General features: G+C 45.5%; 1 protein-coding gene across 1 annotated transcript in view; it reads right to left on the bottom strand.

The window, feature by feature from the left end:
- LOC144502935 (uncharacterized) overlaps positions 1-13,181 on the bottom strand; it is a 262,712-nt gene that overhangs the window by 11,880 nt on the left and 237,651 nt on the right. The window contains exons 8-11 of the mRNA XM_078227362.1: positions 11,486-11,657; positions 9,161-9,279; positions 4,052-4,185; positions 3,408-3,483 (exon numbers count right to left, since the gene is read on the bottom strand). Of these exons, the coding sequence (XP_078083488.1) occupies positions 3,408-3,483; positions 4,052-4,185; positions 9,161-9,279; positions 11,486-11,657 (501 nt within the window). The remainder of the gene's footprint in view (positions 1-3,407; positions 3,484-4,051; positions 4,186-9,160; positions 9,280-11,485; positions 11,658-13,181) is intronic.

Below are 13,181 nucleotides of genomic sequence, written 5' to 3'. Positions count from 1 at the left end.
TGCAGCATAACCCCACGGCTCTTAAACTCCAACCCCCTGTTAATAAAAGCTAACACACTATAGGCCTTCTTCACAGCTCTATCCACTTGAGTGGCAACCTTTAGAGATCTGTGGATATGGACCCCAAGATCTCTCTGTTCCTCCACAGTCTTCAGAACCCTACCTTTGGCCCTGTAATCCACATTTAAATTAGTCCTACCAAAATGAATCACCTCACATTTATCAGGGTTAAACTCCATTTGCCATTTTTCAGCCCAGCTTTGCATCCTATCTATGTCTCTTTGCAGCCTACAACAGCCCTCCGCCTCATCCACTACTCCACCAATCTTGGTGTCATCAGCAAATTTACTGATCCACCCTTCAGCCCCCTCCTCTAAGTCATTAATAAAAATCACAAAGAGCAGAGGACCAAGCACTGATCCCTGTGGCACTCCGCTAGCAACCTGCCTCCAGTCCGAAAATTTTCCATCCTAAGGTCAAAAAACTGCACTTCTGTTAGGCCCACTTTTGAGGTCTTCAGTGCCCAGTCGCAACAGATACTGATAACGTGCTGATTTAGTTGGCATATCATAGAATCCTTACAGTGCAGAAAGAGGCCATTTGGCCCATCTATCCTGCACCGACAACGATACCACCCAGGCCCTATCCCCGTAACCCCATATATTTACCCTGCTAATCCCCCTGACACTAATGGACAATTTAGCATGGCCAATCCACCTAACCCGCACATCTTTGGACTGTGGGAGGAAACTGGAGCATCTGGAGGAAACCCATGCAGACACAGAGAAAATGTGCAAGTTTCACATAGATAGTGACCTGAGGCCGGAATTGAACCCGGGTCCCTGGCGCTGTGAGGCGGCAGTGCTAACCACTGTGCCGCCCTTTTCATTTCAAAAATCAATTCCGTCAATCCCAATTTCATATGCTGGGACTATACTGGGACTTTGCTGGGACTATGCTGGGACTTTGTGGCTTCTTTTGGCATCTTTTAACCTGATTGCAACACATGTTTCTTCACTGTATCCATAACTGCGTAGTAGTTCTGCTTCCAGTTTGGATGACAGCATTGCCTTCTTTGCACACGTGCAAAATTTGCACACGAACAAACAAGGTTTTCAAGAAGTGTCAGGAGTTCATGTTGATGGAAGATTCCCATCTGTGAATCAAGGTCTGATGGCAGAAAGAAGTGAACAAGTCCCCCTCAGACAGCAGAGCCTGGGAACAGTTTTAGCCTTGACACATATTTCAGGCCGTTAGACTGTCCCAACAATATTCTTCAACCATTTTCAGAAAAGTACCCAGTATTCCACAAATATGGAAATTTTCATTTCCCATAATAATTATTCCTTTGAGTGCAACTCTCCTGTCGCGATTTAATGTAGAACTTTGAAGAGCTGTGTGTGCAGGAATTCAGGGATGTTGAATAGTTGCCCCAGCTGTCAGCATGGAGAGCATCAACAAGGAGGGATAGTCATGGCTGCTCCCCTGTAAGTGTTTAACTTGGTTGTGATTCCTTTTCAAATCCTCAGTCCACTTTATTCACAATCTCTTCCACCCCCTACAGCTCAATCCAATGTCACTCCACAGAAGAATTACTATTGGTGACTTGTCGTGGAAAAACGTGGTAAAAATTGGACGGCAGCCATTCATACAGTGAGGAAGTTCAAGTTCTTGAAAAATTGGTCCAATTAGGACAGAGTAACAGGTTTCCCAGCCATTCCATCTTGGCAAACTGGTTGCTAAGTTATCAGAGCAAGCAGCCAGTATCCTCTCCTGCTTGTACATTGCTACCAGGTGATGCGCTGTTCTAGTTTGTCACACCCCTCTGTCTTCCATCCTCACACACTCACTATATCCCAGATCTGCAATCCGCTCTGTGACGTCCATCATCCAACTACACCTGGGTCGACCCTCCTTTCTGCTGCCCCCCATATGTCCTTTATAAAAGATCCCGGTTGTTTTTCAGTTCTGATCAAATGGTCAAAATACTGACATTTTCCTTTCTGGATGTCACTTGGTTCTTTTTGCTCTTGCCATTCTTTTGTCTTATGGTCTGAGCCAGTGTAACGTCACCAAATGGTTGTTGTGGCTCTCCCGCCCAAATCCTGATACAGGAATGGTTCCTCCCACTTCTCCTGTCACACTATGGGATTGCTACTCTTTCTTTCCTAATTTTGTCCACAAGTAGCTGGATGTCATGTAATGATAAAGCACAAGGTTGATTTCCGAGCCCAGACCAAAACCTTGCAGCATTTTCAAATTGTACTCAACCAGAGGGCTCCTCCCTCTGAGACTGGATCCTGAACTTCCTAACCCACAGACTGCAATCAGTAAGGATAGGCAACAACAACTCCTCCACGATCATCCTCAACACCGGTGCCCCACAAGGCTGTGTTCTCAGCCCCTTACGATACTCCTTATACACCTATGACTGTGCGGCCAAATTCCCCTCCAACTCGATTTTCAAGTTTGCTGATGACACTATCTTGGTGGGTCGGATCTCAAACAATGATGAGACAGAGTTCAGGAATGAGATAGAGAATCTGGTGAACTGGTGCGATGACAATAATCTCTCCCTCAATGTAAACAAAACGAAGGAGATTGTCATTGACTTCAGGAAGCGTAGTGGAGAACATGCCCCTGTCTATATCAATGGGGACAAAGTAGAAATGGTTGAAAGCTTCAGGTTTTTATGTGTCCAGATCACCAACAACCTGTCCTGCTCCCCCCATGCCGACATTATAGTTAAGAAAGCCCACCAACGCCTTTACTTTCTCAGAAGACGAAGGAAATTTGGCATGCCCGCTACAACTCTCATCAACTTTTACAGATGTACCACAGAAAGCATCCTTTCTGGTTGTATCACAGCTTGGTGTGGCTCCTGCTCTGCCCAAGACCGCAAGAAACTACAAAGGGTCGTGAACGAAGCCCAGTCCATCACGTAAACCAGCCTCCCGCCCATGAACTCTGTCTACATTTCCCATGTCTTGGAAAAGCAGCCAGCATAATTAGGGACCACACGCACCCTGGACATATTATCTTCCACCTTCTTCTGTCGGGAAAAAGATACAAAAGTCTGAGGTCAAGTACCAACTGACTCAAGAGCAGCTTTTTCCTTGCTGCCGTCAGACTTTTGAATGGACCTACCTCGCACTAAGTTGATCTTTCTCTACACCCTAGCTATGACTGTAACACTACATTCTGCACTCTCTCCTTTCCTTCTCTATGAATGGTATGCTTTGTCTGTATCGCATGCAAGAAACAATACTTTTCACTGTATACTAATACATGTGACAATAATAAGTCAAATCAAATCAAATGAAATCAAATCAAATATAGTACTGTACAGGGGATGAATCCTTGGAGTGGCAAGTTCAGCAAGTTCACAGCAGTTCAGGAGGTCTTACCCTGTCTGGTTGATGCTGACTCAATCTTTTCTTTGATTTTAGTTCCTGTAACCATGGAGGAGGCATTTCCTCTAACCTAAAGGGAGGGATAGAAATGCTGAAATGTCATCATAATCACATACATGAGAGGACAAAAGCTGGCTGGAAGTGCAATTGGAAGTTGTAACCTGCTTATATGATTGACTTTGTATCATTGTCAATCAACTGTCCAAACCCAGACAATCTGAACACATTCATTACTGGATGACAAGAGATAGTGGGCGGGCTTTTCCGGCCGCGCTCACCTCAGGACCGGAAAATCCCGCCCGAGGTCAATGGACCTTTGCATGGTCTGGTCCTGTCCCGCATGCCGCGATTCCCATGGCGGGTGGGACAGGAAAATTCCGGCAAGTATTTGTAAAGAGAAGAACAGAGGCAAGAGTTAGCCCCGCAATAATGGCAAGCATCTTCTGGAAAATGGCTTTGTGAGATGCTGGGAGCAAATTTCCTGTCAGGTTTCTCGGCCACTTGGCATGGAAACCAGTGAGGGAGCAGGGCGTGGGGGGAAGGAGGGCTGGAGGGTGGTGGGCGGGGGGGGGAGTGGGGGCTTCAAACACTCTGAAAGCCTGCACTGGAATGTAACACAATGAAATATCTTTGCTTACCCTTCTGCTTTGCTGGGTGTAGTTGGAAGCATTCTGAGTCCCTGCTGAGAGGAAGGGCTACAAGACCTGCAACGCTGCTCACAGCTTGAATCATCTTCATCCTCATCCTCTCGTCGTTTTCTCCGTAAACTGGCCTAGAAAAAGGAGGTAGGAATAAAACCGGAGTAACTGGGCACAGCCGTGATAACATTGGGTGCAATTAATCCAAACCCCCCAGAAGAGAACAGATACTGCTTGAGAAGTGTGCACCTGCACTATTCAGGCTTAAACAGCGTCAGGGATGGTTGCGTGTGAATCACAGTCACTTTCCCTCAACAGTGGATAAAAAGAAAAATCAATACAGGGGTGGCACAGTGGTTACCCCTGCTACCTCACAGAGCCAGGGACCCGGGTTCAATTCCCAGCTTGGGTCACTGTCTGTGTGGAGTTTGCACATTCTCCTCGTGTCTGCGTGGGTTTCCGTCAGGTGCACCGGTTTCCTCCCACAGTCCAAAGATGTGCAGATTAGGTTGTTGGCCATTGGCTAAATTGCCACCTCGTGTCCCAGGAGATGTGTGGGTTAGGGGGATTAGCTGGGTAAATACATGGGGTGACGAGGAAAGGGCCTGGCTAGGATGCTCTTTTGGAGAGTTAGTGCGGACTCGATGGGACAAATGGCCTCCTTCTACACTGTAGAGATTCTATGAATAAATAGGAAAAGTCTGTTCAACTCGACAGAAGCTTGTATCAGCTGATCCACCATGTACTCAATGTCATTCATTTAATCTCCTGAGGAATGATTTTACAAACATTCACCCTGCCCTAGAAAAACAAACCAAACAAAACTCTATGAGTATCTAATTTTATTTTATACATGCTAGACCAGTTCTCAGCTGTGACATTCCCATCAGCTCAGCAGCTCGAGCTGTTATGATCTCTGGAGGTCTTTATCTCATGATATTAAATATTATTCTTTTCCACATTTTCATCCAGTTCCTTTTAAAGGTGTTAATGGAAGAGGCCTTGAAGCTGGAATGTCGAATCAGTAAGGAATTATGTTGCGGGAGTGACATTGGTGCTCTCTTTAGCATGGTACACAAAAATAAAATCATTTAAACCTCTTCTTGCTTCTTGCTATCACAATATTTGTCTTCTTTTGTTTTCGAATGTGCTTGCATCTAAATTATCCATTCTTCCCAACGTTTAAAAACTGGATCATTTCTCCTCGCAACCTTTCGTTCCCAGTAAAAATGAATGTAGTTCTCGGAGTCTCTACATCTTAGAATCCAAAGTCTTGGCTAATTCCTCCTTGATGTTCCCTCAGCTCTGCCGAATGTCCATTTGAAGAGTACAGTGTGCAGAATGACACACATTACATTAAATGCAACATCGCCAATGATCTAAACAAGGCTGGAATATTTTGTTGCGACTTCACCAAAATAATCATAGAATCCTACAGTGCAGAAAGAGGCCATTCGGCCCATCGAGTCTGCACCAACCACAATCCCACCCAGGCCCTATCCACATATCCCTACATATTTTACCCACTAACCCCTCTAACCTATGCATCCCGGGACACTAAGGGGCAATTTAGAATGGCCAATCAACCTAGCCCACACATCTTTGGACTGTGGGAGGAAACTGGAGCACCTGGAGGAAACCCACGCAGACACGGGGAGAATGTGCAAACTCCACACAGACAGTGACCCGAGCCGGGATTCAAACCCAGGTCCCTGGAGCTGTGAAGCAGCAGTGCTAACCACTGTGCTACCGTGCCGCCCATGTGAGATGGATTCCTGCATTTGATATTACAAGTAGAAGTTCCTGGAAACATTTCTTTTTACTCATACATGGGGATCTGGGCATTGCTGGCTAGACCAGCATTTTATTGCCTATCCCTAATTGCCCCTGAGAAGATGATGGTGAGCTGAAACGCCATAATCCATGTGTTAAAAAAACAAAGACAGGTTCATGTTTCACACTGGCGACCTATCATCAACCGTTCTGATGAAAGGTCACTAACCCATATCAGTGTCCTCTGTTTGAACAGAGGGAAGTAAGATAGGATGAGGGCTGAATTGGCTAAGGTGGACTGGGAGAGCAGACTGGTAGGTAGGACAGCTGAGGAACAGTGGAGGATTTTTAAGGAGATCCTTTTCAGTACTCAGCAACAATATATTCCGGTGATAAAGAAGGACTGTAAGAAAAGGGATAGCCAGCCGTGGATAACGAAGGAAATTAAGGAGAGTATTAAATTAAAGACCGATGCGTACAGAGTGGCCAAAAATAGTGGAGAATCGGAAGATTGGGAGAACTTTAAGAAACAACAAAGAACGACTAAGAAAGCGATAAAGAAAGGAAAGATAGGTTATGAAGCTAGGCTAGATCTAACTATAAAAAATGATAGTAAAAGCTTTTACAAATATATAAAAAGGAATAGAGTGGCAAGAGTGAATGTTGGACCCTTGGAGGACGAGAGGGGAGATTTAATAGTGGGAAATGAGGAAATGGCTGAAACTTTAAATAAGTTTTTTGTGTCGGTCTTCACGGTGGAAGACACAGACAGTTTACCAAATATTAACGATAGAGGGTTGGTAGGAGGAGAGGTACTCAATACAATTAATGTTACCAGGGAGGCAGTGCTTGGTAGACTAATGGGACTGAAGGTGGACAAGTCCCCGGGCCCGGATGGAATGCATCCCAGGGTACTGAAAGAAATGTCAGAGGTAATAACGGATGCGTTAGTGGTTATTTATCAAAGTTTGTTGGATTCTGGGGTAGTGCCGGCGGATTGGAAAATTTCTAATGTTACACCGCTGTTTATAAAAGGAAATAGACAAAAGGCGGGTAACTACAGGCCGGTTAGCTTAACTTCTGTAGTTGGGAAAATGCTGGAACCCATCATTAAAGAAGAAATAGCAGGCCATCTGGATAAGAATGGTTCGATTAAGCAGACGCAGCATGGATTCATGAGGGGAAAGTCGTGCTTGACGAACTTGTTGGATTTTTATGAAGATGTGACTAGTGTGGTTGATGGAGGGGAACCGATGGATGCGGTGTTTTTGGATTTCCAAAAGGCGTTTGATAAGGTGCCTCACAAAAGGTTGCTGAAGAAGATTGGGTCACATGGAGTTGGGGGTAGGGTGTTAGCGTGGATTGGGGATTGGCTATCCGACAGGAAGCAGACAGTCGGAATAAATGGGTGCTTTTCTGGTTGGCAGATGGTAACTAGTGGCGTGCCACAGGGATCGGTACTGGGGCCTCAACTATTTACCATTTATATAGACGATCTGGAAGAGGGTACTGAGTGTAGGGTAACAAAGTTTGCAGACGACACAAAGATAAGTGGAAAAGTGAATCATGTGGAGGGCGTAGAAGGTCTGCAGAGAGATTTGGACAGCTGAGTGAGTGGGCGAGGATCTGGCAGATGGAGTATAACGTTGACAAATGCGAGGTTATTCACTTTGGAGGAAACAATAGCAAATTGGATTATTATCTAAATGGAAAAAAAATACAACATGCTACTGTGCAAAGGGACCTGGGGGTCCTTGTGCATAAGATGCAAAAACCCAGTCTGCAGGTGCAATAGGTGATCAAAAAGGCAAATGGGATGTTGGCCTATATCATAAGGGGGATAGAATATAAAAGCAGAGATGTCTTGCTGCATCTGTACAGGGCATTGGTGAGGCCTCAGCTGGAATACTGTGTGCAGTATTGGTCCCCTTATTTGCGGAAGGATATATTGGCCTTGGAGGGAGTGCAGAGAAGGTTCACCAGGTTGATACCAGAGATGAGGGGTGTTGATTATGAGGAGAGACTGAGCAGATTGGGTTTGTACTCATTGGAATTTAGAAGGCTGAGGGGGGATCTTATAGAGACCTATAAGATAATGAAGGGGCTGGATAGGGTAGAGGTGGAGAGATTCTTTCCACTTAGAAAGGAAGCTAGAACTAGAGGGCACAGCCTCAAAATAAAGGAGGGTCAGTTTAGGACAGAGTTGAGGAGGAACTTCTTCTCTCAGAGGGTGGTGAATCTCTGGAATTCTCTGCCCACTGAAGTGGTGGAGGCTACCTTGTTGAATATGTTTAAATCACGGATAGATGGATTCCTGATCGGTAAGGGAATTAGGGGTTATAGGGATCAGGCGGGTAAGTGGAACTGATCCACTTCAGATCAGCCATGATCTTATTGAATGGCGGGGCAGGCTCGAGGGGCTAGATGGCCTACTCCTGCTCCTATTTCTTATGTTCTTAATCCGAAACACTGATTTGCTACTTTTCTGCACAGACGCTACCTGACCTGCTGGTTACAAGTTGGCTTTAGAAACATAGAAACTAGAAGCAGGAGGAGGCCATTTGGCCCTTTGAGCCTGCTCCGCCATTCATTTTGATCATGGCTGATCATCGAATTCAATATCCTGATCCCCCTTCCCCCTATATCTCTTGCCCCCTTAGAGCTATATCTAATTTCTTCCTGAGATCACACAACGTTTTGGCCTCAACTACATTCTGTGGCAGTGAATTCCACACATTCACCACCCTCTGGGTGAAGAAATTTCTCCTCACCTCAGTCTTAAAAGCTTTACCCCTTGTCCTCAAACTATGACCCCCTAGTTCTGGACTCCATCACCATTGGGAACATTCTTTCTGAGGCTACCCTATCTAATTGGCAGAAACCCAGGAGTAGGTTGGCTGTTATGGCCCCTTTGTCACAGGTGGGCGGAATTTTCCTGTCCTGCCCACCACAGAAATCATAGCGGGCAGGACACGAACCATGCAAAAGTCCGTTGACGTTGGGAGGGATTTTCTGGCCTTGGGAGAGTGCGGCTAGAAAATCCCGCCCGTAGACTTTGTATGTGTTTGAAAATACCGGAATGCTTTGTCTGCATTTCCCTCATTCACCACAAGGTGCCTCCCTACTCTGCACTGTGCCAGGATCTCCTTAATAAACCTCTCTTATAGCACTGGATTCCCCAAGTCCTCACCAATGCAGGTCGCAAAGAGTGGAAAAGGCCTTGAAGCTGGAATGTCGAATCAGTAAGAAATTATATTGCGGGAGTGACATTGGTGCTCCCTTTAGCATGGTAAACTAGTTAAGAGAAACCCTGCGAGTGTTTTCAAAGAATCTTACCTTTAGTACTGAGGGATCCATTCCAGGAAACATGGCGACTTTCGAACACTGTGTTATTGGCAGCTTCTGGGTTTTATTAATCACTTCAATCAATTCTTCCCGTACAATTGGCCCAGATTCTGATGAGAGAATTTTAGAGGAACAGTAATGAGCCCAGCAGTGAGAAAACCCCTTGTTCCCTTGCTTTCCTGGACTCCTTGTCCTCAACAATTTGTTTAAGAGACCATTGCTCCTGCCTGAGCGTTGGACAGATTAGCAAAGTATTCAATCACAGGACTATTACAACTGAGTCAGATATTGCTCTCATTTAATGTTCACACACAAGCCTTTTACGTGAGGGTAAAATGATTTGAATTAAGAACCTGGCCAATATTTTTCCCTTTGTGACCTGGAGACACCGGCCATTTGCATCCCCTCATTGCTGCCCAAGCTCACATCAGCTCATACCCATCTTGGACCGTAATGGGGAAATGGGCGACATGGTGGCACAGTGGTTAGCACTGCTGCCTCACGTCGCCAGGGACCTGGGTTCAATTCCCAGCTTGGGTCACCCTCTGTGCGGAGTCTGCAGGTTCTCCCTGTATCTGCGTGGGTGCTCCAGTTTCCTCCCACAGTCTGAAAGATGTGCTGGTTAGGTGCATTGGCCATGCTAAATTCTCCCTCAGTGTAACCCGAACAGGTGCCGGAGTGTGGCGACTAGGGGATTTTCACAGTAACTTCATTGAAGTGTTAATGTAAGCCTACTTGTGACATGAGTGTATAAATTTTAAACTTTATTTAGAACATAGAACATTACAGCGCAGTACAAGCCCTTCGGCCCTCGATGTTGCGCCGACCAGTGGTACCAATCTAAAGCCCATCTAACCTACACTATTCCAATATCATCCATATGTTTATCCAATGACCATTTAAATGCCCTTAATGTTGGCGAGTCCACTACTGCTGCAGGCAGAGCATTCCATGCCCTTACTACACTCTGAGTAAAGAACCTACCTCTGACATCTGTCCTATATCTCTCACCCCTCAATTTAAAGCTATGTCCCCTCGTGCTAGCTATCACCATTCGAGGAAAAAGGCTCTCACTATCCACCCTGTCTAATCCTCTGATCATCTTGTATGCCTTTATTAAGTCACCTCTTAACCTTCTTCTCTCTCACGAAAACAACCTCAAGTCTCTCAGCCTTTCCTCATAAGACCTTCCCACCATACCAGGCAACATCCTAGTAAATCTCCTCTGCACCCTTTCCAATGCTTCCACATCCTTCCTATAATGCGGCGACCAGAACTGTACACAATACTCCAAGTGCGGCCGCACCAGAGTTTTGTACAGCTTCAACATGACCTCATGGCTCCGAAACTCAATCCCTCCACCAATAAAAGCTAACACTCCGTACGCCTTCTTAACAACCCTATCAACCTGGGTGCCAACTTTTATTACTTAGATACGCACCGAATAAATTTGCTGAGGCAAAGGGTAAACAACAGCCCACGTCTTTGACTGCTTGGAGCTGCCATTATTCCTCCCTGTGGGGATAAACCCAGCCTCCCCGGGGCTCTTCCCCCTGACGGTAACACTGGGATTTATGAGGTATGAATCTTTTTTCTTCCCATTCAATGGCTTAAGTAGCTGCTGAGTCTGTGGTGCCACCCCAGCAACCTTAATGCATGTTCACAACAGACCAGTGATCATACAGCAGGAGGAATCATACAGAGAGGAAACTACTGAACCCATCATGCCTGTGGCTGCCAATTTTCTCTCATCAAGTATATCTCCAACCTAGGTCGCAATGAAGTTTGCGCAAAGGTGGGTGAATTCACCAACTCCTGAGTTACGGGTAGAAAATTCTGGAAATACTCACATGGCGCCTGCAAGAAAGAAACAGAGCTAACATCGCAGGTCAGTGACCTTTTGACAGAAACTCTCTTGCAATGTCATCAATCTGAAACATTAACTCTTCCTATCTCTATCAATGCTCTCTGATTTCCAATATTTTCAGCATTTTTGGATTTCCAGTCCCTGCACGATTTTGCGATTGGTTACGTACAAGGAATTCGACTAGTCTACTTCCTATGATTACTGTTCTTCTTATGTACGTAGTTGGGGTGCATGCCCCTTTAAGAGAGCAGGTCAGATGACCCAGGATACAAGCTCCACCCAGGGTGGAGCTTGGAGGAGTCAGTCTTGGACTGAATGTGCCACTGCCAAGACATTCAATAAACCATTCCTTGTCTGAATTATACCGACCTACCTCATGGTCTTGTTTTATAATCCATAATTGCTGGTCAAACTCACCCAGTCTCTCATCTAGTCCAGTCCCAACTTACCCGTGGAATCCTTGTATATCCAGGAGTCTTCGCCCATTTGATGGAACTGGTCTATGCTATCAGACTGGTCTCCAGAGCCTGCTTTCTTGTGTTTTGTTGGCGCCCGACGTACCGTTTTCCTGCCAAGCTGTATCCGACTCTTCTGGGCACCGCTGTCCAACGTGGTTACAGACTGGCGGAGGGAAATTGTGAAAGAAAACAGTCAAAGTTCAAGTTCAATTCCGTATAACCTTTCCCCAAAGTCAATCATTTTGTATTCCATCAGTACAAAGGACGTTAGCGCTGGGGAATGGAACATGATACCAAATTTGGCATCAAATGGCAACATCAAATAGTCCCAGCAGGAAAGATGTTTTAAAAAAAGCGTTTGGGATCTTTGGCTTTATTTATGGAGGCATAAAGTACAAAAGTGAGGGAGTTAGTGTAAACTATCATAAAACACTGGTTCGCCCTGAGCTGGAGTATTGCGACCAATTCTGGGCATCACATCTTACTAAGAATGCCAAGACCTTAGAGAGATTGGAGAAGAGATTTAATTGATTTTAATTGAGGAACAAAGGAGCAGAAGGAGGCTGTTCAGCCCACAGAGCCTGCTCCGCCATTTAACATGATCATGGCTGATAATCCACATCATTACCTTTTCCCCCACACTATCCCCAAGTCCCTTCATGTCATTGATATTTAGATATCTGTCAATCTCTGCTTTAAACATACTCAACAATTGCTCGGATACTATGAGGAACTTCAGTTACATGAAGAGACTCAAGAAGCTGTTCTGGTTCTCAATAGAACATGAGAAGGTTAAGAGGAAATTTGATCCAAGTGTTGAATTTTGATAAAACGTGGAGAAACTGTTTCCAGTGGCAGAAATGTCAATAAGTGGAGGACACAGATCTATGGAGACAGGCAGAAAACCAGGAGCTTTTTACACAGTGAACTGTTGTGACCCACAATACATCTCCTGAAAGGCTGTTAATTTTGAAAAGAAAATTGGATCATTATTTGAAGGGAATGGTTGACGGGGCTGTGAGGACAGGACTGGGACTGGGACTAATTGGACAACTCTTTCAAAGGGCCAACATCTGTGTGACGGGGTGAACAGTTTCCCTCGGTGCTGCTTCATTCTGTATTTCTATATTTGAAAAAGAAACTTGCCCTTATGTAGGACTTTATGACCATCAGACCATCTTAAGTAGTTTCGAAGCATTGTGACTCTTGTTCAGTAGGAAATGTGGTAGCTAAGTTGTGCACAGAGAACCCCCGCAAAGAAAACAATGTGATAATGACCAAACAATCTGTTTTTGTGATGTTGATTGAGGGATCAATATTGACCAGGAGGACGGAGGCAACTCCCTTGCTCTGTTGAGTAGCTGCGATGTCTGAGTGGGTGAGGCTTTGGACTCGAATTTCCAATGCGGTTTCCACGCGCAGCTTTGAACCCTGCTCGCAGCGCGTGTCATTCAAAAAAATGTTAGGGTGGCACAGTGGTTAGCACTGCTGCCTCACAGTGCCAAGGACCCAGGTTCGATTCCCGGCCTGGGTCACTGTCTGTGCGGAGTCTGCACGTTCTCCCCGTGTCTGCGTGGGTTTCTTCCGGGTGCTCCGGTTTCCTCCCACAGTCCGAAAGATGTGCTGGTTAGGTGCATTGGCCATGCTAAATTCTCCCTCAGTGTACCCAAACAGGCACTGGAGTGTG

Source organism: Mustelus asterias, chromosome 13, assembly GCF_964213995.1.
Source record: "Mustelus asterias chromosome 13, sMusAst1.hap1.1, whole genome shotgun sequence".
Taxonomy (NCBI): Eukaryota; Metazoa; Chordata; class Chondrichthyes; order Carcharhiniformes; family Triakidae; genus Mustelus; species Mustelus asterias.
This window is presented reverse-complemented; position numbering and strand designations above follow the sequence as displayed.